At 42.1% G+C, this 24066-nt stretch overlaps 1 protein-coding gene across 2 annotated transcripts in view; it reads right to left on the bottom strand.

The window, feature by feature from the left end:
• rnf103 (ring finger protein 103) overlaps window positions 1-14879 on the bottom strand; it is a 54111-nt gene extending 39232 nt beyond the window's left edge. Inside the window, exon 1 of one of the 2 annotated variants that reach the window (XM_038291158.1) lies at window positions 14186-14879. In XM_038291158.1, coding sequence (XP_038147086.1) covers window positions 14186-14411 — 226 coding nt within the window. In that variant the 5' untranslated portion in view covers window positions 14412-14879. Of the gene's footprint in view, window positions 1-2081; window positions 2170-14185 lie in introns of those variants that run through there. The other variant, XM_038291159.1, reaches the window with a different exon arrangement.
• Window positions 14880-24066: the final 9187 nt, after the last annotated feature.

The raw sequence follows: 24066 nt of genomic DNA, 5'->3' as shown, positions 1-24066 counted from the left end.
GTTTTGAAAACCCCCCCTAGAGTCTAATTTTAAAAAAGTGGTTGAGTTTGGGTCATAATGTTGAGCCATATGCTGGGAAAAAAAAAAAATGAGTTTAATGTAGGGGCTTTTATTTTGTAGGGTCCCCGGAGTATTATTTTGAAAGTCTATCAGGGTTGCGTGTGAAGGGAAGGGTCATGGCCAGTAGTCATATTGTATCCATTTCCAAATGTTAAATCAGTGTTGTCTCCCTCTATTAGATTAAAATGTGCTGTTTAAAGTGACAGAGGTAAAATCCTTTTGAAGCTCGGTTACCTTGACAACGCTTAACGAGACTGTCAGTGACAGAGAGAAACGCGCAGCAGTATCGTTCTGTTCCTCTCAGGCTTTTTTGAATGGGAAAATCAACTCCGAACAAACGAGTGCTGAAGACAAACCGTAAATGATATCTAAAAAATTCTTTCAGTCTGAGCGACAGCTATCCTTTATCTCCGATTGGGGTAACTTTCAAGGCTGTAGCTCATTCACAACCTTAATGGGAAGGAGAAATAAGAAGGTTTGTCACTCCTGCTGGTCTAATTAAATAACATGCAGCTTCATGGTAGAGCAGCGCTCTCAAAAGCAAAACTTCCCCTCTGAACAAATGAGCGGTGAGCCAAATCCGTAAAAGGTATTCAAAAAAAATCTTTCAAAAATCTTTCAGCCATCCTTCGGCTTCGACTGTGCCAACTTTTATGTTTCTACTAAAAACTATTTGGCCACAGTAATTATGTAAAAATTTGTTTTTTCTGAGTATGAGGATTTTTCTCAGAATCAACGTTTTCCTATGCCCGAACAAGTCAGCTAAACAGCTAAACCATAAATGATTTTGAAAAAAATCCTTCAATGTGAGTGCTAGAAGGGTCTGAAGATGTTCTATACCAAGTTTCATGTTAGTACATCAAATAGTTAACAAATGGGAGCGATACGAAAATATGTATTGTTTTGGATTTTGTCTGAGATTTTTGGAAAGTCTCTCATTGGATTTCTATTGGGGAAGTGTGGACTTCTTCGTGGTCTGGGCCACACTGTCGGGCAAAAATAACTACGTTTTGATGTATAAATTTATTTCAATTGAGTGAAAAATGAGGGAGTGAGAATAATTTGTTTGGAAAAAACAGAACATCTCAAAAGCTAGAGCACGCACTCTAGCAGTTGAAGAATCCCGTCCATAGACTTCCATTATAAATCTGAAAATCTTTAAATTTTCTTTTAAAGTTTAAAGTTTCACTGAAGCAAAACTATAAAAGTTAGCAAAAAGTCGAGTTAAAGAGTAATACAGAAAGATACGGATATATTTTAAAAGTTGAATGGTGTTTCTAGCTGAAAGTATGCTGAAGTAGTTAAAGGTCAAATATGATGAAGTTTTAGCTGAATGTAAGAAAATGTAAGAATTCTACATGCATTTCCATGGGACAAATAAAACTCAGAAAAAGCTGAATATCGCGAAAACTACAAAAAATATCTTTACCAAAAGACATAGCAGGTTTCTCCCAAACAAGCTGAACATTTTGATACCAAAACTGTTGAAATCAGTTGAAAACTGCGGGACTAGTCAGAAAAATAAAAAGAGAAAAACTGTTGATTAGAATGCAACCGACAAGTTTGAATTCTGGACTTAAAAGGCAATCTAAAAATGGGTGTGGCTAAAAATGGGTGTGGCTTCATAGGTGATGTCATCAGTTCTAAACCGGTGACATCACAGACCTCAGTATTCAAACACATTTCACAAAGGGCGGCGAACAGTCAACACAGGTTTTCCCTTTTCAGAATCTTTTTCTCTGTTTACTTTTATTCTAATCTTTTAACCTGTGGATAAAGTGTGTACATTGTGTAAAACTACCTTCCTGTATACAAGCAATGGATTCCTCAACTCAAGAAGAAAAACTAGCTCATTCTAGTTCGAAAAACACAGAAGTGACCCAACAGGGAAAAGATAAAAGCTTAACACTCTTAAGTGACGTGTCGAAGGATAAAAAAAGGTTGTTGACTAGAAGACAGCAGAAAAGGAAGATGCAGAAGCCTGAAGACATGAACACAGGAGACGATTTAGATGAGCTCACCGAGTCCTCGGACACATCCACAGATGACATGAACTCGGCCAACTCAGGCTACCGTCATGCATCCCTCCTCATGCTAGCTCATTCTAGTTCGAAAAACACAGAAGTGACCCAACAGGGAAAAGATAAAAGCTTAACACTCTTAAGTGACGTGTCGAAGGATAAAAAAAGGTTGTTGACTAGAAGACAGCAGAAAAGGAAGATGCAGAAGCCTGAAGACATGAACACAGGAGACGATTTAGATGAGCTCACCGAGTCCTCGGACACATTCACAGATGACATGGACTCGGCCAACTCAGGCTACCGTCATGCATCCCTCCTCATGCTAGCTCATTCTAGTTCGAAAAACACAGAAGTGACCCAACAGGGAAAAGATAAAAGCTTAAAACTCTTAAGTGACGTGTCGGACGATGAAAAAAGGTTGTTGACTAGAAGACAGCAGAAAAGGAAGATGCAGAAGCCTGAAGACATGGACACAGGAGACGATTTAGATGAGCCCACCGAGTCCTCGGACACATCCACAGATGACATGGACTCGGCCAACTCAGGCTACTGTCATGCATCCCCCCTCATGCTAGCTCATTCTAGTTCGAAAAACACAGAAGTGACCCAACAGGGAAAAGATAAAAGCTTAAATCTCTTAAGTGACGTGTCGGATGATGAAAAAAGGTTGTTGACTAGAAGACAGCAGAAAAGGAAGATGCAGAAGCCTGAAGACATGGACAAAGGAGACGATTTAGATGAGCCCACCGAGTCCTCGGACACATCCACAGATGACATGGACTCGGCCAACCCAGGCTACTGTCATGCATCCCCCCTCATGCTAGCTCATTCTAGTTCGAAAAACACAGAAGTGACCCAACAGGGAAAAGATAAAAGCTTAAATCTCTTAAGTGACGTGTCGGATGATGAAAAAAGGTTGTTGACTAGAAGACAGCTGAAAAGGAAGATGCAGAAGCCTGAAGACATAGACACAGGAGACGATTTAGATGAGCTCACCGAGTCCTCTGACACATCCACAGATGACATGAACTCGGCCAACTCAGGCTACCGTCATGCATCCCTCCTCATGCTAGCTCAATCTAATTCGAAAAACACAGAAGTGACCCAACAGGGAAAAGATAAAAGCTTAAAACTCTTAAGTGACGTGTCGGACGATGAAAAAAGGTTGTTGACTAGAAGACAGCAGAAAAGGAAGATGAAGAAGCCTGAAGACATAGACACAGGAGACGTTTTAGATGAGCTCACCGAGTCCTCGGACACATCCACAGATGACATGGACTCGGCCAACTCAGGCTACCGTCATGCATCCCTCCTCATGCAGAGGCTGAGTTCATCCACTTTTAACTCAACCAGTATCACAAAGCTGCAGAACATTTTCCATGAGAATGAACGCTCCATCGAAAAAGTGAAAAGCCACCATGGGTATCTGGAAGAGAAGGTGTGCCACCTGGAAATGGAAAGGGAGGCGCTAAAAGGCTCCCTGGAGGAAGTTAAAGATGCAAAATCTCTGCTAGAGCGCAACCAGTTAGAACTACAGACCCAAGTCACAAACCTGAAATTTCAACTGAAGCAAGAGCAGGAAAACAGTCATCATGCCACCATGATGTACAACGCTACCAGGGATAAGCTGCGGAGGTTGGAGGAGCAGCAACAGATGGACGTTCAGGTGAAGCAGAAAGTGGAGCTGACACTAAGAAACATGGAGCTGGATCTGACAACGCTGATCAGAAACATCAAACAGCTGGAAAAGGAGAACGCCGAGACTCAGAGGCTGCTGGCTCAGGAACGCAGCACATGGGCCCTGCAGGAAAATCTGCTGAACAGTCATCTCCAAAAGCAGCAAGAGGTGAAGAACAAGAGAATCATCAGCAGCAGCAGCAGTGAGGCTTTGTCTAAGCTCACAGAAGCCAGTGACGGAGAACGAGAGCTTCTCCAGCAGACGGCTTCGCTGCAGGAGCAGCTGTCCATGCTGAGGACCGATCTAGAACGATCGCAGGCGAATGGCGAGCTTAAAGAGAGCCATCTGCTGGAGGAGAACGAGACGCTGAAAGAGCAGCTGGAAGACGCTCGGCGAGACCTCAAAATCAGCAACGACAGCGTAGCCCAGACCGTCTTCACCTGCAACAACCAGCTGGCCGCCCTCAAGGCAGAACTTGCAAAAACGGCGAGCCGACTGGAAAACGAACGGCAGGCCCGTGTGACGCTGGAGGCAGAGGTGGAGTCGACTCGCAGCCGCCTGGCCGGAGCCGTGCAGGAGGCAGAGCTCCGTCTGGCAGCTCATTCAGACTCTGAGAAAACTTTGATCTGGGAGAGAGAAGAACACCAGAGAATCAGAGTCCGACTCAATGGTGAATTAGCCTCCCAGCGTGAGGCAGTAAACAGCCTGTCACAGAAGCTGGACAAAGCTGAAGCTCGTGCAAACAGCATGAAAAACGAGGTGTATCAGGTCACTCTGCAGCTAACGGAGAAAGGTCTGCTGCTGGACGTCCTGCAGAGAGAGAAGGAGCAGGCGGCGACTCGCACCAAGGAACTAGAAAACGCTCTGCATGCAGAGAGGGAGCAGGTCAGCCGTGCAGCAGCACGCCGTGAAGCAACGCAAAAACGGCTAGCCCAAGCCCAGAGAGAGGCCATGCTGCTACGGCAACAACTAGAGGAGGCCATAAACAAGGGATCTGCAAAGGAGCGTGCCGTCACAGACGCCCAGGAGCGCTTCACAGACATCCTGTCCAAGCTGCGCTCTGATGGCGAGGGGAGGGTTCAGATGGTGGAGGACAGAAACAAGGAGTTGGCTGCCAAGGCTGCAGATCTTCGTGATCAGATTTATAAGTTAGAGGAAGAGAAAAATGAACGAGAGACCAGCATGAGGCAGCTACAACAGGAGCTAGCCGACACTCTGAAGAAGCTGTCAATGAGCGAAGCCTCCCTGGAGGTCAACACACGCTATCGCAATGACCTGGAGGAGAAGAAAGCGCGGCTCCTCAAAGACAACGACCGACTCAGAGTAAAGCTTGATGAAAGTGAGGATCAGTACGTTCAGGCAAAGCGACGGATCAACAGCCTGAAGAGCAGTCTGGGCGACAGGGAGAAGGAACTAAGCAGTGCAGCTCAGAAACTCCAGGAGGCGCTGTCTGCCGCCGCTGCTGCCGAGCTGACTGTCAAACAGCTGGAGGGCGCCGTGCAACGGCTGGAGATCGAGAACGCCCGACTGGAAGCTGCCGACACTCGCCTCGATCTGGAGCTGAAGAGCCGCTCTAAGTTAAGCCAGCGTCTGGCCGAGTTGGAAAAAGAAAAAGGAGAGCTCACCTCTCAGATGGAGATGGAAAAGAAGAAAGCCGAGAAAATGGCTGAGCAGAAGAAGGCCGCCGACACTCGCCTCGATCTGGAGCTGAAGAGCCGCTCTAAGTTAAGCCTGCGTCTTGCCGAGTTGGAAAAAGAAAAAGGAGAGCTCACCTCTCAGATGGAGATGGAAAAGAAGAAAGCCGAGAAAATGGCTGAGCAGAAGAAGGCCGCCGACACTCGCCTCGATCTGGAGATGAAGAGGAACATTGAGCTTCAAAAAGAATTGTACACCTTCGGATGGATGAAGGAAAAGGTGGATAATCTGCAGGGACAGCTGGAGAAGGAAACGTCTCTTCGTAACCAGCTAGAGGAGCAAATCAACCTGTTCCTCCAGTCCCAGGCAGCTTCTCAAGAACAACTAGACCAGCTTAAAGCTGCCAACGAGGCCAACCTGCGCACCCAGCTGGAGCAGAGGATCCAGAAGCTGGAGGCGGAGCTGGGCCGGGCCCGCAGCGGTCAGCTGGAGAGTCTGAACCAAAGAGAGTCTGAACTAGAGCGCTACCGACAGCTCTACAATGAAGAGATGCGCCAGCGGAAGTCCCTCGCTGCTAAACTGGACAGGACCAACAGTCGGCTCTCAGAAGCTCCAAGCTGCTCAGTGAGTGCCGCAGGTCTTTCCTTGCAAACGAGCCCCGTGGGTCTTTCCCCAGCGGACCCCGGGGCCACCTTCGGGTCCCTCAACAGGAGCTTTGGTTTTCCCTTCAGTCCTGTGACAGAGTGCAGGGTGGAGGACTACCTGGCTAAGATGCAGAGTGAGTTGGATAAAAACATATCGAAAGAACTGAGCAAAGCTTGGCCGGCGCAGCAGAGCTGGACCCCCTCAGCAGAGCAACGCAGCAGTATTTGGAGGTGCTGAAGAAGAACCGTAGGATCTAACTCCATATTTTAGCTGCCAACCATCAGACACTAAAAAGATTTTAACCCATGTTTGTTTTTTTATCTTGAGTCATGAAAAAAAATCAATTTTATTGCACATTGAGGGAGGAGTCTCTGAACGGGAACAATAAAAAAAAAAAAAAAAAAACCTCAGAAGTATTTTTCTGGATGAAAGTCCTAGTTTGGATTTTTATTTGGGAATTTTTGTGTTGGAGAATTGCTGTATTTGTATTTATCTTTGTTTTGGCTTGAAGATGACGAGCTGGACTTCTCTCCAGCTATAAAACATTTCAGCTTTTTTAGTTGGTTTGATTAAAAGGCCAGTTTGCTATTTTTCTCTTCTCTCTGTTGTTTTTTTTATTCTCCTGAAATACTGTTAAAAATAATATAAAACTTTTAGGGTCTTCATGTTTCTTCAAACAGACGTGTTAAAATTTTTAATTTTTAATATATTGCTATAATACATCAGAATATACAGATATGTATAGATATATATATATATATATATATATATATATATATATATATATATATATATATATATATATATATATTCTTTATATACTTATCATGTGTGGGTTCTCTCCGGGTGCTCCGGCTTTTTCCCAAAGTCCAAAAAAGAAGTTAGGTAATTTATGGAATTGGGTGATTCCATAAATTACCGTTACTGACTACTAAATGTTTTAGTCTTTTAGTGTTTCTTAAAGCCAGACCGTTGCCATTTGAAATGACTTTAACTTTGTTTCATGTCTGTGATCGGATTTGTTTCTACAAAATTAAACAACTGAATGAACATCCACGTAGCAATGGTAACACTGAAATAACACATCATAATAACACACCCTAAATAAATGCAACGTTTGGGTTGGAAAATAGATTGAATCTAAAAAATAATTATTAATATTTGTGAATGTTTTGCCATGCTTTTTTAAACATACTACAGTTTATTTGTTATTTTAGGTTTAATCATGTGGATGGATCATTTCCAAAGCTAATCTAGTTGCAAACTAACAGAATAAGTTTATTCACTTTAAAATATACTCTGAGAGTTTCTCTCAAGTATCTAGAAGTATCTACTTAAGTATTTATTTTGTTCATGTCATGATATTTTTGTCTGGTTTATTCTTCCTTTGTATTTTTTTTTTACCATATTTATTTCTTCATATCTATTTATTTCTGCCTGTCGTATTTACATTTCTGTATGTATTTCTGCCTAATTATGCAAATGAGGAGGGGCTGAAACAATTAATTGGAATAAACCGATTAATTAATCGATTATTGAAATAACCGTCAACTAATTTAGCAAATGATTAATTGTTAACTGGAGTGTTAAGATTCTAAAACATGGCTTTAGCTTAGAGTAGAAATTCTACCAAAATTGTACAAAAAAAAAACTAATTACATATTATTTGCATATAAGTTAAAAATCGTTGTCTGTCAAGTGAAAATGTTTCAGTTTCACCTGGTTTAATTTTGCGAAAAGTCTTCTTTAAGGAATCTTTTGCTATCCGATTATTAATAAAAAATAATCTGCAGTTTAATCGATTAGCAAAATAGTCGATAGCTGCGGTCCTAAAACGGAATGTTTGATGATGGTGAATATCAAAAGGATTTTAGGGGTAAATTCTTGAAGAATTATAAAAAATAACAGTAAATTCAACAGACCCTGGATGGCCTAGTCCAAGTTAATTTCCAAGTGAACATGTTGGGGCTTTAATTGACACAAGAATGGAGGAAACTCATCAAATCTTTACATATTTCTTTTTACAAACATTGCTGCCAAAGGCAGGAAAGCTGATCATTCATATTCAGTGCTGCTTCTATGAAACTTAAGCACACTGGTCAAAGGTTAAAGTTTGAGTTTGCTGGACATGTAAACAAAAATGTGTGCTTTTTTCCACTGACTAATAAAGGAAAATCTTGCTCAATAAGGACCTTATAACATGTATGAGGTAAAAAAAAACATAAAACACCTTAGATTCTCTTTTACTTATTTCATCAGTTATTTAACACGTTATATGACGAGTTACCTGCTCAGGTAACATAAATTTAAAAAAAATACATGACCCTATTTATGTCCTATTTGTTTTTCCCTTGTAAATGAATAAGATTAACTGATTGAAAGTACTGGTAAAACAAATATCCTTTTAGCTAAAATATTCAAAAGCAAAAACAAAGTGTTGCCGATGGTTACATCTAAAATTTTGTCCTTTCTAAGGCTACGTTCACAGTGCAACCTAAAGCGACCCAAATCCAATTTTTTCGGCCCATATGCGACCGACCTGAATCTGATCTTTTCACGGCAGTCTGAACAACACAGATCCGATTTTTACCAATGCGATCCAGGCCACTTGGCTACGTGGTCCTGAATCCGATACCAATCTGATCTTTTCTAATGCGACCTGCGTCTGAGCGGCCAGGTCGCATCCATCTGACCAGAACGCCATTAATACCCGACAAAGGACACTATTCTTGGTCTTGCTATTAAGAAGCGGCAACAAAAACAATAACCATGGCAGACGATATGCCGAGAGCAGTACTTATGTTTAACCATCTTGAAAAGATGGTCTTTAAGGCTGGGAAAGATTGCTAGATGCACACCGGCACTACCATCCATGTTTACGTCGGTAAACACAGAGCACACGGGCCTGTGACGTCCTCTACTAGGCAGGATACTTGTATTGTATGACTGCAGTTCACACAGGAGATCACATACAAGTCGCATTTGGAAATGTGAACAGCAATGCGAAAAAAATCAGATTTCACAAAAACAATTTGGCATTGAGCATCAAGGCCCGCAGTGTGAACGTAGCCTAAGAAGCCCTACATATTCTCATTATCAGTGCGTATGAAAACGTACGAAAAGTTATGCACACTATTTCGTACGTTTTGGACGTTTTTCCTCAAAAAAAAACCACATCAGTGCGCATGCGCTGGCAGACAGAAAAAAAAAAGCAGAAGGACGTAAAAATGGGAAAAACAGTGCAATCATCACTTATTCATGTCTCTAACTACGTTGCTTGCTGTTTTATATCTTAGGGTTAGGCTTAGGGTCAGGGTTAGGGCTAATTGTAACTTATATTCTATATTCGTGAATGGTGCGTCAGATGCGCATACGACGAAAAAAAACGTCCAAAACGTACGAAATTACGGTGCATAACTTTTCGTATGATTTCATACGCACTCATAATGAGAATAGGTTGAGAAGCCACTGTTCCTTTCTGAGGCCTTTTTTTATTTCTCCAATTAAAACACCAGAATGTGTACTTTCTCAAGGTACATAGAGTGGGATTGTTATTTTTGAAAGACAAAATATTAATTCTTAGAGATGTTTCCTAATAATTATATGTGTAAAGAGGGTCCAGAGAGGAGAGAATTAGTGAGAGAAACAAAACTCTGTCCACAGGACAACGATAATTAAAATCTAAGCTTTATGGAAGGATAACAAAGCCATTCTTCATTACAGGATGGCTACAAAGCGTGGAGGAGACATAAATATATATCAGACAGCAACTTTTAAAGCAAATAATTGAAAGACTATTTTCAAACTGTGTTTGTTTATTAAAAACTATTTATATCTCAACAGCTCTTAAAGGAATAGTACACCCAAAACATGATTAGCCTTCATTTTCTACTCACCCCCATGCTGAACAACACCCTGGAGTACTTTTTTGATATCTCAAATGCATCTGGAGATCTGGGAGGCTTCTTGCTGTCTGCTGACATTCAAATAATGGAGGTCTATGGTGCCCGAGACAGAAAGGTCCATAAAAGTCCACAAAAAACGTGTCAATATTCCTCCATACTGCTCGTCCAATGTATTCCAAGTGTCCTGAGTGGGTAGCATCCAGAATTTACTCGAAACAAAGTCATTTAGAATGTTTTTAGAGCATAAACAATAGTGTATAGGATTTCCTGAAAGCGCGCATATGCGCGATCATGACGCTACGGAAGCCGGCAGACCAAACCAGATGAAAGTGCGCATTCAGCGTCTGCTCTTCCAATAATGCAAGCGTAGAAGAAGAAATGTGCCGTTTACCTGTGCAAAGAAAGAAACAACGAAAGAAAAATGTCTGAGGACTTCAGTGTTGAGGAAGAGCATGAGTTCTTTGCCGAGCTGAATGCGCTGGTTTGGTCTGCCGGCTTCCGTAGCGTCGTGATCGCGCATGTGCGCGCTTTCAGGAAATCCTATACACTACTGTTTAGACTTAGACTTCTTTATTTGTCATTTTGTATGCACAGGGTGCATACAGAACGAAATTGCGTTACATACAGCTTATGAACGTTGCATTGATATTTCACAATGGCACGAGTTATAGAAAAATACAAAAAGTGCAGCAGTGGTCAAAGTGTGAACAGTGCAGAGGATAAGAGACAGTGTGCAAGTTGCAGTGGTTCAGTGCAAAATGGCATTTGTGCAAAAAATGCGTTATTGAAAAATACAATGAGATGAACAATTTAAAGGGCTAAAAGTTAAAAGTTCAGCAGCATTTGATGCCCGATAATGTGCAATAGGTGCAGAGTTCGGATTGTGGATCAAAGGTTCAACAGTCTGATGGCAGTGGGGAAGAAGCTGTTGCACAACCTGGTGGATCTGCAGCGGATGCTGCGGAACCTCTTTCCAGAGGGCAGCAGGGAGAACAGTCCATGGTGGGGGTGTGAGGGGTCTTTGATGATATTACGGGCTCGGGACACACAGCGCTGTGATGAAATGTCCTTAATGGAGGGAAGAGGAGCCCCAATGATTCCTTCCGCTGTCCTCACCACCCTCCTCACATTCTTCCAGTCAGAAGCTCTGCAGCCTCCACACCACAGAGAGAGACAGCTGGTCAGAACGCTCTCTATGGTGCTTCTGTAGAAGGTTGTGAGGATGGGCGGGGGCAGGCGGGCTCTCCTCATCCTCCGCAGAAAGTACAAGCGCTTCTGTGCCCTCTTCACTAGAGATGAAGTGTTTACAGTCCAGGTGAGGTTGTCCGTGATGTGCACCCCCAGGAACTTTGTGCTGCTGACCACCTCCACAGCTGAGCTGTTGATGAGCAGTGGAGCATGGTGGGGGCGGTTTTTCCTGAAGTCGACGATGATCTCCTTCGTCTTCTCCACGTTCAGGATCAGACTGTTTTCACTGCACCAGTCCACCAGCTGCTCCACCTCCTCTCTGTAGTCCCGGTCGTTGTCGTCCCTGATGAGGCCCACCACCGTGGTGTCGTCCGCAAACTTCACGATGTGATTGGTGGTGAACCTGGGGACGCAGTCATATGTCATCAGGGTGAACAGCAGGGGGCTCAGGACGCAGCCCTGAGGGGAGCCCGTGCTGAGGGTGATGACATCAGAGGTGTTCTGACCGACCCGGACTGACTGAGGTCTGTTGGTGAGGAAGTCCAGCAGCCAGTTTCGAAGGGGTGTGTTGAAGCCCAGATGTTCCAGCTTTCCCACCAGGTGCTGTGGGATGATGGTGTTAAACGCTGAACTGAAGTCCAGGAACAGCATCCGCACGTGGGTGTTCTTCTCCTCCAGGTGGGCCAGGCTCAGGTGAAGAGCAGAGGAGATGGCGTCCTCAGTGGAGCGGTTTCGCCGGTAGGCAAACTGGAACGGGTCGAGTGTTGGGGGGAGACTGGAGACGATGTGTTCCTTTACCAGCCTTTCAAAGCACTTCATCATGATGGGAGTCAGTGCGACGGGCCGGTAGTCGTTGTAGCAGGTGACTTGAGGTTTCTTTGGCGCTGGGATGATGGAGGCAGACTTGAAGCATGCTGGCACTGTGGCTTGCTCCAGCGAGGTGTTAAAAATGTCCGTGAGGACACCAGCTAGCTGACCTGCACACTCCTTGAGCACCCGCCCAGGTATGTTGTCGGGACCTGGGGCCTTCCGCGGGTTGACCCTCCTCAGAGTCTTCCACACGTCGGCTGTGTCAAGGCAGAGAACCTCCTCTTCCTGATGTGGGACAGCCTTCACTGCTGGAGTGCGATTTAGTGCCTCAAACCTCCCAAAGAAGTTATTTAGTCCGTTTAGGAAGTCAGCATCAACTTCATCCACCGGGGCAGGGGGCGTGTTGTAGTCTGTGATCGCCCGTATGCCTTGCCACATGCTCCTGGTGTTGTTGGCGTCGTGGAACAGATGCTGGATTTTCTGGTTATGGTTCCGCTTTGCTAACCTGATGGCACGGTTCAGGGTGGCTCTAGCTGTCCTCAGTGCCTCCTTGTCACCAGACTTGAAGGCTGAGTTCCGTGCTTTTAGCGCGTGGCGGACCTCCTCAGTCATCCAGGGCCGTTGGTTGGCTCGGGTGGTGATGGTCTTTGTTGTGCTGACGTCCTCGATGCAGTGGTTGATGTAGGCTGAAACAGTCATGGCGTACTCATCAACATTGATCTTGTTGTCATATGTTGCTGCTGATTTGAACATGTCCCATTCAGAGCATTCAAAGCAGTCCTGGAGTGCATCCATGGCCCCCTCCGTCCAGACCCTCACCTGCTTCACTGTAGGTTTTGCTCTGATCAGCAGGGGTCTGTATGCAGGAATTAGCATCACAGAAAGGTGGTCTGAGGAGCCGATGTGGGGGCGGGGGGCTGCTCTGAATGCGTCTTTTATGTTTGTATAAACTAAGTCCAGAGTGTTCTCTCCACGAGTAGCAAAATCCACGTGTTGATAAAAATGAGGGAGAACAGTTTTCATATTCGCCTGATTAAAATCTCCAGCAATGATGAAAACGCCCTCTGTGTGTGTAGATTGCAGCTCAGAGACAGTCCGATAGAGAACACTCATGGCCTCCTTTGTATCAGCGCTGGGGGGGACATACACCGCTGTGATGGTAACAACAGTGAACTCTCTGGGCAGGTAAAAGGGTCTGCAGCTAACAGTCAGAAGCTCTATGTCCGGAGAGCAAAAACTTGAGACTATTCTAGCATTTTTACACCAGTTGTTATTGATGTAAACACAGAGTCCGCCTCCTCGGCTCTTACCGCTGAGTTCTTTGTTTCTGTCGGCGCGGAAAGTAGCTAGCCCCTCCAGGCTAATGGCGTTGTCCGGGGTTGATGATGTGAGCCACGTCTCTGTCTAAAAACATTCTAAATGACTTCGTTTCGAGTAAATTCTGGATGCTACCCACTCAGGACACTTGGAATACATTGGACGAGCAGTATGGAGGAATATTGAAACGTTTTTTGTGAACTTTTATGGACCTTTCTGCCTCGGGCGCCATAGACCTCCATTATTTGAATGTCAGCAGACAGCAAGAAGCCTCCCAGATCTCCAGATGCATTTGAGATATCAAAAAAGTACTCCAGAGTGTTGTTCAGCATGGGGGTGAGTAGAAAATGAAGGCTAATCATGTTTTGGGTGTACTATTCCTTTAATATCCGTAGTAGATTTTGGTAGGTTAGCTGGGTATTGCTGTGAAGCAGCAGCTCGAGCCACCCAATGCGGTGAAGAATCGGCCAATAATGTCCTCAGCTAAGCACACACTTTTAATTCCTCAAACTAATAACATGAATTGTCTTGAGCAGTAGGCGAACGTCGGATTCATGCGGAAATTTGGGCGGGAGCGGGACTGGAAAATCTGTCCAATGCAGGCCTCTACTGGCTTACGCACCTGAGCAGATCTGGTACCCACACCGCCACCTGCTGGGCTGAAGGTGTAGTGTAGTTTATCTTAGGCTGAATGTTTTGGGTTTTTCAGAGCAACGATATCAAGAGTTCAAAATCAGGGGGCTTTCAGTGGAAAATGGGCTAATGAGTCATTTTTATAATATAAAGACAGGAATAAAAAGCAGAAATGGCCCCAAAATAATTAGCAGCACATGTATGGTTAAAATAACCAGGATCGGCCTTAAAAGCCGCTGTATCAGTCCAATCTGTTGTCCTAATTCCAGGGTTGAGGTTTTTGTTGTTTTTACCTGATTTCTCCACCAGTTCGCTGACATCCTTTTTCTCAGCCAGGCCATTGTAACCCAGTCCTCTGCACTCCAGGATGGTTTTCAACTTCTTGTAACTCAGAGTAACTGGATCTACCAGCTGCGTTGCAAACATACCAGTCTCATACCAAACCACAGCTTCAAAAATCCTAGCGAGCACAAACAACATCATGAAATAAAGGAGCAAAAAGAAAAGTTTTAACCACATTTTGTGAGTGGAGGCGCGCGCTGAGCAGATCTAACATCCAGCAGCTTTCAGGCGCACATCATCCGAGGTCTCCCCTCAGAGGCAGGACCTTCGGCCTTCCTTTGCTCTCCCGACTGTCGCTAGAAACCACCTTTCTGTTAGCAGGCCTGGAAATTCATACGGTGCTCAATGAGCGTCAGTCTGCAGACAGGGGACAGAAAAAGGCCTTCAATCTCCAAATCCCTTCACTGACAGCCGCGAGAAAGAGATCCAGTCTGCGGGGTAAACACCGCAACGGACATCAGGAAACAGCGGGAGCCTCGCGAGCCACAACCAGGAGCCGTCAGTCCTTCACGGCCCGTTGGTGATTATTTAACCGCTGGATGTTGTTCTCCACCATATGACAACAACAAAACAAACAAAAAAAACTGTGACGTCCAGCAAACATCTCACCCAATCGCCAATCTCACGAGATCTAGGCAAACTGTGAAACGTCATCAGTGGTGGTCAGAGAAGCATACCGGTATGGCAGGCTATATTGACATTTATTAGAAGCGCTTATGTCAGGCCATTTTACATTTATTAGAAGCGCTTATGGCAGGCCATTTTACATTTATTAGAAGCGCTGTCCTCTCTATTGTTCCATTTGTTGATCTCTAAAATAATTCTTCCTAGTCAAAATGACATTCCTACTGGCCAGAAATGCTCAATAAGTAACGCCCCTGGCCCACTTCCAGATGTTTGATCGAGCTGAAAGTTTGCATGTGAAGTATTTTAAATGCGGTGGTGTCAAAAGTACACACATTTGTTACTTAAGTAGAAGTATAGATACTGCAGTTTAAAAACACCCTGGCAAAAATTGAAGTATCTTTACTCAAGTAAAAGTGAAAAAGTATTTGCTCCAAAAACTACTTAAAGTATAAAAGTATAAAGTAACCTTTAAAAAACAGCCAGATGCCACTATGTGAATTGAAAGCTCAATTTTATTTCTAAACATTCTTTGAGATAGAGCGAAGGATGAGGGAGGTCTTGTAGGTCTCCATCTCCCGATACGCTCTCGCCTGTGTCCAAACCTTTCAGACATTTCAACATCTTTTACTGAATCCTACATTGTAGCATGGCATAGACAACTCATATTTGCAGTTTGAAGAACACCTGCTTGCTTCTGATGATTTCCTTCAGCTAACCAATGAGTGTTTGCGTTATATGACTCATCCAATTACACTAGTTTTCACTAGATGTGGATGGCAGCAATGATCTGCATTGGATGGTGCACAAGATCTGAAATAAATATTTATAAACATTAAACCAGGGGTAACCAATTAAAAATCAGCAGCATTTTTAATGATCTGTCACTTTAAACAGAATTTAACACTGAAATAAAATGAGGTTTTTATTCATTCACGCTATACATTGAGTCTATAAATAATAAAAATAAAAATAAATAAAAGGAAGAAAATTTTTCAATTAAAAAATCCAAAGTTTTTTTTTGAAGTAGAGAACAACAATCTTTCAGTTTGGTATATAGACAATTTCCTGATTCACATATTTCATAAAACACCTGAACTGACCGTTTTCTTTTTTGTTTGTTTTTTTCTATTTTCTGTCTTAATGAGAGCAGTGGGCTTTATGCTGCCCTGCAAGGCTTTAAACCTGGGTTTGAATGGAGACAAAGCCATTCTAAAGGACATATCAAGGAGCTCATTCTGAGCCTGGATCCATATTTATTTTTGATTCATGGTGGAGAATCCTGCCTCACAGCAGCAGGTTGAGCCAAACATACTCTAAATGTTCAGGCTCCGCTCAGGTCCGGCCAGGTCAAGATCCGCTATTGCACACACACCAAAGAAGAAAAAGAACGGCAAGAAGATCTGGTTTGTCAAAATAAAATATCGTAACAACAGATTGGTAATAAAAAATTAGAGCATAGTTCTTTTATATTTCAAAAACTAACACCATTTATTTAAAAGATTGGATGCAAACTATTGGTTCTTCAACAGACCAGGAAACAGATTTCTCATCTCCATCAGAAACCGCACATAAGCTGGATGCTGATGGGAATTATTTAATATGTCATATTAAATTAAGTGTTCATTTCTGGATGTTTTGCTCCTACGAATTTACTGATAGTATCGCGCATGCTCTCCTCGAGCTCTGAGGATAAGTCGGAGCGCAGCAATACGGGAGGAACAGAGGGGGCTGTAGGCTTTGCTTTGCGCAGGAGGTCTGGAGCGGAGATGGAGGATGTGGGATTTCAGGGTAACAGGAGAAGCGGCGCAGTCCGCTAATCCATGACCTCTGCATTAAACCGAAGTCAAGAGTAAACGAGTAACCGAAAGTACAGATACTTGTGTGAAAATGTAATGAGTAGAAGTCAGAAGTAAGAAGAAAAATAAGTAAAAAGTATCAATACTTTTTACAGATTTTTAGGTATAGATACCTAAAATGTGTACTTAAGTACAGCAACAACGTATTTGTACTTCGTTACTTGACACCTCTGTTTAAATCTCTATAGATTAAATTGCAAATTACAGCTCTGAACTAATTGTGGTTTCTGGTTACTGGTGTTAAAACTGAGTCAAGTCTGATTTTTTGCATTTGAAAGGACACACACAATGGGAGACTTTTATGTCCCATAAGTTACTTTAATTTCATCAAAAGTCTCCCGTTTTCAGGACTCCTGTCTTTGTGTTTGTGTTTCTGTGTTTGTCTCCCTTCATCCACCAGGGGGAGCCTGGTTCTGGTCCGCCTCCTCACACACCTGCTGATGGTTTCCACCTTAAACAGAGTGTTCTTAAGCTGCTGACTGCCACTACCGCAACGCCAGAGTGTTTGCCAGTTTAGGGTACTCTAGCCAAGCTGAGTTTTGCTGAGTCAAACTGAGTTTTATTCAACCTGAGTTTAATTTTGGTTTTGTCTTTGCCCCCGGCAGGAAGTCATCCTGCAAACTGGATTTCTCGGACCTTTTCTCCCTGGAAGGATCAACTGAGCTTCAAACTGAGGTGGGGTTCAAACAGGAGGTTTGGATCCACTTTCCCCAAGAGATCGTTTGGGCTTCTCACTGAGAAAGGGATTATTCTCCACTACGACCCGTTCAAGTACCGCAGGAAATCTGAGTGGCAGTCAGTTTCTCCGTTCACCAACTAACAACCGCATTCTGGGTAAACCCTGTTCCGCCCTCCACCGAATCAGACAAACACTGGAACCACGGCACACAGACAGGAGTCAAGGATTCAACAACTTCTCTGGAAACGTGAGTCGGCAACCAAATCCTCTTCTCCAAGTTCACGAGTCAAATTCCCTACTGAGCCTGAACTTACTGCTGTGTCTTCCCCTCACTTTACAGTTCCTGTTGGGCAGTGTTCAGAGCATCACTTCTCCCTCTGTTTAACCTCTTCAATAAAACCCGTTAAACCCTTTCCCTGGTCTCTCTGTTCTGTGTTCTGCATTAGAGTCTGAACTTTGTAAAATCATGACACCTGTGGTGTGAGTGCTGTCCAATAGAAACACCGGATCACTGCTCGACACTCAACAGGCCTCATTTCAGACTTTACTCAGTTCAAACACCGATAAGTCAGAAACAACGAATTTTTCAGAGCTGTAATTTTCCACTTAATCTATAGAGATTTAAATAACGCCACATGCAAAATTTCAAGTGGGTCTGGGGCATTACTTATTGAACGCCCCCGGAAATATCCTAAATTACAATTCTGCCAGATAAAAATTACATTTCTGGCTGCCAAAAATAAAATTGTACTAGTAAGAGTGAACTTTCAAATACCTAGAAATCTTTACAAATTTTAAGGGGCCCTTTTGACATTTATTAGCTTGACTGAATATATGTTTCAGTTGCCTCAAATTAATTTCTTCCTGGTCAAAATGAACATTTCAGATATCTAAAATAACGTTCTTCCTATCTAAAATATACATTTTATCTGTATATTTTCCTATCTAAAGCTATCTAAAATATACATTTTAGATAGCTAAAATGTAATTCTTACCAGTACAAATGATGCTGTGTTTTCCATTCATGTGTATTGGGCTTTTATCTTCAGATATCTAAAATAACATTTTTCATATCTAAAATAAACATTCTTCCTATCTAAAAAATAATTCTGACAAGGATGAATTCTAATTTAAGATCTCCATTATAGAGTTATTGCTAGTCATAATTACTCTTTCCGATATCTAAAATGAATATACCATTACAGATATCCAGAAATCCAATTCTTGACCTCTAAAATATATTTCTACAAGTAGAAATATAATTGCAGATATCAACTGTTGATATATGACTAGTTAAATTGTAATTTCAGATATCTAAATTTTAAAAATCTCTACCTAAAATGCAGTTTTAGATACTTAAAAACATATTTTCACTAACGTATTAATATAAAATAGGCAGGATGAATGGGAGAACAGAGATGGAATGAAGCATAATGATGTAAAGGGGTCTGTCCCTATGTCCTCCAGCAGTCTAAGCCTATAGCAGCATAACTATAGAGATAGTCCAGGATAATCTGAGTCACTGTAACTATGAGCTTTATCAAAAAAGTTTTAAGCCTAGCCTTAAAAATTGACAGGGTGTCTGCCTCACAGACTAAAACTGGTGCCATCTATCTGGAAAAATGGATGGATGGTTGGATGGATGGATTCTACGAGTCATAATTACAATACTCCTTGTCAGAATTGTATTTTAGATATCACTAAGTACATTTTCTACCAGTAGAAATTTAATATTAAGTACTCTGGAATCAAATTTGTACTAGTAAGATCTACATTTAAGATATCTACAAATCTTTAATTTTAAGTGGCCATTTTAAGATATATTTGTTTGTATTTCAGATATTTTTGTAGTATTCCTCCTATCTAAAATAAACATTTCAGGTATATGAAATGGTTTTTTTTAAGATAAGAGGAATGTTATTTTTGATATCTGAAATGTTAATTTTGACTAGGAATAAATGCATTTTGACATCTGGAATATATATTCAGTCAAGCTAATGAATGTCAAGATGGCCTGCCTTAAAGCTACAGTGTGTAATAGTTACAGGGATATACAGTCAGAAATGTAATATATTATACATAACTATGTTATTTTTCATCATCTACGAGCTCAGCCTCTTAACCTAAATATTTGCGTTGCCTTAGAATTCGTTATTTATAATTAAATAGGAGCGGGTCTCGCAGCCATGGAGGCAGACATCTTTGCGCTACGGCAGCGCAGAGCCAACAAACTAGCGATTGCGAGATCGCCCATTACGCTCGAAAGTAACTACGGCAAGTTGAGAGAGATGAACTGAGACGGTACTGAACAATAGATGGCAGTATTAAAATTATCTATGTAAACAAACCTCATCACTTGAGAAGCTAGGTGATGCGGACGTCGTGGAAGACATTTTGTCCCGTAACGCTCGCCGTACTGTTGGGGGGGAGAAGCGGTGGGGGGGAGACGTTCATGATGCTGCGGTCTGCAGTCTGAACGTTAGATGTCGCTAAAAATTATACACTGTAGCTTTAAGGGTATGAGATGGTTCTGCATGGAAGGGTGTTGCAAAAAACCTAAAAACTGCTTTCACGACTGTCGCATTACAAATATCTGAAAACGTATGTAGAACCAAAAACATGTTTGTTAATCTATCACTTAATATATTTTGACAGGCTAAATACTTAGTTTAGATCTTTTTTTAATACACAATGATAAGTGTAGTGAAGTGTGTTCAGACTTGGACACATCTCTGCGGAAAATCATACATTTCATAGAATTGTTATAGTTTTACACAGAAATTTCTAATAAAGCATTACTTATTTTTTATCGTTATTTCAGTTATCCAAATATCTTGTTGTGCAACCATCCAACCCCAATGACTACCGTATTTGAAAAGGCCATTAAAATGACTTTGAGGGCCGGATTTATCAAGATCCAATTTTGCGTGCAGTAATTTGCGCTCGCAAACTGGAATTTTGCGCAAGGGGCTGAACCATGGTTTGCGGGTGATTTAACAAGAGTGATTGCGTAACTGGTGGCAGGTGCAAAACTGTTGGAGACGCCCTATTTAAATGATGGTTTTGCGCGTTTTGTGGTTTGCGGCAAAGTAGTTTGTACAAACTAGTGCATTAAGAAATGTAAATCTTACAGTGACCCCCCCCCCCAAAAAAAAAAAAAATATATATATATATATAAAGAAAACACATTGGCAACCTTTATTCCCTAAGGTGGTATGTGGCTGAAATTCTACTTCACTGCAGTAAAAAAAAAAAAGAAAAAAAAAAAAAAAACTGGTGTTTTGTATTGGCTTGTAGAAAAATGCACATACCAAATGGCTCACAAGAAGTGACTGTGGATGAGATTACTGCGCGTACGCATCCCCGCAGCATTGGCATGTTGCTCCACAGGCGCAGGGGGGAGGTCTGGTTTCTCCGTTAGGGCGTCAGGGCGACATGGCATTTAGAACGTCAGACAGCACATCTGAAAAACTAGATTGGGAGATCCAAAGTTGCAAGGAGTTTTATCTGGTATTGCGTGGGACTAGTTCAAAGTTCAGTTCACACATTTTAAAATGAACTAGTTCAGTTCATAGTTCATAATTCAAAACCAAAAAATGAACTAGTTCATAGTTCTTTTTTTTTTCATATATTGCTCAATTACACCATAGCCTACTGTAGAACCACAGACAGCAATTATTTTATCAGTTGTAACCCTGAAACTGTGCGTCAGATTTCATCTTCATATCCAGTTTTGAATCCTTATCCAACCAGGGTTTACATTAGCATTGAGGGGACAGCATTTCCCCATTGTTGCTTTAACGCTTTGTTGCTGTCCATTCACTTCACACTAGTAGCAGCTGCAGCTTTCACCCCTACAGTATATTCTCAAAAACATCAGGAAAAATTTGCTGCTTGAATGGTCTTTTTTATGAGTAATTCTTAAAAGAAAAATAGGAAAGTAGTCTTTAAGGTGCAAATGTTTTTTTTTTTTATTTTAATAATTTTTTCCATTTGAAATTCCATTTCAATACATACTAAAAAGGAATACTGGAATCCTGGAAAATTATACCAGGCAGGTTTAACAAACAAGTTACATGGATAGTAAAACCCTCAAGAACAGGGGTCTTCTATGTTTTCCAGACCAAGGACCCCCAAACTGATGGCGAGATGGAGCGGGGACCCCTAACTATATATATTGTATGAAATTGTGTCCTATAGTCACTCTATTACAGATGGAGTAATGTAAAGAAATTAATTTCTCCCTGGGATTATTAAAGTTTTTCTGATTCTGATTCCTGGTTGTTGTGAATGAAACGGTGCCCAGCTTGAAAGAGCTCCTGTGTGTCACTGAATGTGAGCATTGATGACTGAAAGACATCTTCTGCCTCCATTTATCTGTTTACTACAGTGTGTTGATTTCATGTTAATGAGTATTTAAAGACATTTCAATTAGTGGGGGAAAAAATTGCAGGGGGGGAATATAAAAATATCAACTAACCATGCAGACCCTCATGCAATACCTCCGTAGACCCCCTAGGGGTCGCGGATCCCCTGTTGAAGACCTCCGCTCAAGAAGATTTTACTAACACAAACTGAGGGACCAGGCTGAGGTAGGAATTTAAGGTTACTGAAGGGCGGATTTTTTTACTGAAAGCCGGCGGGCAAACTTGTTGCCATCATCCTCACCGACCACCTGGTCATAAAACTGTTTTAAGTGATCATGCTGCTGCTGTGGCTTCCACGCTGCATTTTGTTTTGATGACGCACGCGGCTGTAGGCTACGACGCTGGTAGCTGGTGTTGCCAGATTGGATGTTTTCCCCGCTACATATTAAGGCCTGTTTACGGTGTGATTTAGCCGGGGTTTCGCCTGGAGGACTCTATAGAAATCTGGCAACCTATTGAACGGAGCTGAACTGAGAGAGCGTGCCGTTCACAGACACCAGAATGAACGAGTTCACAATAACGTTCATCAGAGAGTAATGCAGTACGTTCAGTTCACGTTCGCCCAAAATATGAACGAGTTCATGAACTTTCGTTCAATGAACGCGTTCAGGCACAACACTGACCGCTGCCATGTGTGCGCAATTACGCATACAGACCATTTGCACATTCTTTTGAAACATGTTAAATATAGAGTCAGATACCGTTAGCAAAATTGCTTTCAGGTTTGATAAATCACTTTGCGAGTGCTTAATTAATATATTTACATGTTCTCCTCCCACAAGACGCACTTTAGCGTGTAAACGCCCCATAGTGCATATTCATTGCAGAAAAACTATTTAGCAAGTTTTAAAGACCAAATCCTTTTAGCACGCTGTTGATAGATCAGTTTGTACATTTTTTAGCATGCGCAGTGAAATAGCTTACGTTTTTATACACGCAAACCTTTGATAGATCCGGCCCTAAGTGTATTAATACGTATTTTCTGCCATTTTTGGTATTATTTTACATGTGATTTGCAGTCATGCATTTTCAATATATAATATTGGGGGGGGGGGGGGGGGGGGGGGGGGGGGCTTTCTTAACTGTGACTGGGAGTAGTCTTCTGCAAAATCTTAGGAGCTGCCACTACCTCTATGCCAGAGTGCCCGGGTCGCAGTGGCAGGGTGAGGATTGGCGGTGGACGGTCAGGCTCTGAATGGTTGCAGAGATGTCAGAGGGAAATGACGTGTCAGGAAGTGATCTCCTGGAAAGGGATGAGGGATGTGATGGCAGGGAAAATGAAGAATTATGGTATACTCAAAAAGCTAAACACAAACGCAAAAAATCAAGACAACATACAGAATCGTCTGTCTCTGAGGCTGAAGGAGAATCAGTTGTGATGACAGAGTTTAAAATAGTTTTGAAAACGGTCAAAGAGGGTGTGTCCTTTGATAAGTGGAATCCAATTAAACTTACTAAAGAAATCAACTCACTGGTTGGAAAAGTGAAATACGTCAAAGTTTTGAGAGATTGATCTTTATTGATGATTTGCAATGATGTTAAGCAAAAAGAAAGGGCACTGAATATAAAAAAAGTCCTAGGTGAAAATGTGAGGGGGAGAATGCTGAATAACAAGACATATGTGTGCGGCGTTATTTCAGGTATTTCTCCCGATGTGCCAGTGGATGACATTAAATCGAATGTATCAGGAGGGAAGGTAGTTGAAATCAAATGATTGAAAAGAAATAAAAATGGGTAAAGAAGTGATAGTTTCTCTATCATGCTCAAGTTTGAACAGAAATCTCTACCAGACAAAGTGTTTGTGGGATATATGAGCTATGATGTTTGACCATTTATTCCTCCGCCACTGCGCTGTTTCAAGTGTCAGAAATTCAGTCATGTCGCGGCAGTATGCAACGGGAAACAGAAGTGTAGTAGATGTGCTGGGACTCATGAGTATGGCAAATGTGAGACCAATACATAAGACAATACTTTTACTTGAAGCTGAATAATAACAAAAGAAACACGTAGTTGGTTATCTTGTATCCTTAATCCGTTGTTATTCTTCATCTGTTCTGTAGAATCACACATAGTGTGATGGTGGGAGTGTAAATGCTATTGTTTTGCTTGTACAATAATTCTGAAATCCAGAAGGTGGCACTGTTGCACCTCAAATAAGTTTGTACTTATCGGTGCTGTTGCACCTTATATAAGTTTGTATTTATTTTTTATTCTATATGGTTCAATATTTGTGTAATATACCT

This window comes from Cyprinodon tularosa, unplaced genomic scaffold (assembly GCF_016077235.1).
Source record: "Cyprinodon tularosa strain WSP-4 unplaced genomic scaffold, ASM1607723v1 ctg295, whole genome shotgun sequence".
Taxonomy (NCBI): Eukaryota; Metazoa; Chordata; class Actinopteri; order Cyprinodontiformes; family Cyprinodontidae; genus Cyprinodon; species Cyprinodon tularosa.
The sequence above is the reverse complement of the archived record's forward strand: the minus strand, read 5'-3'. Positions and strand labels throughout refer to the sequence as shown.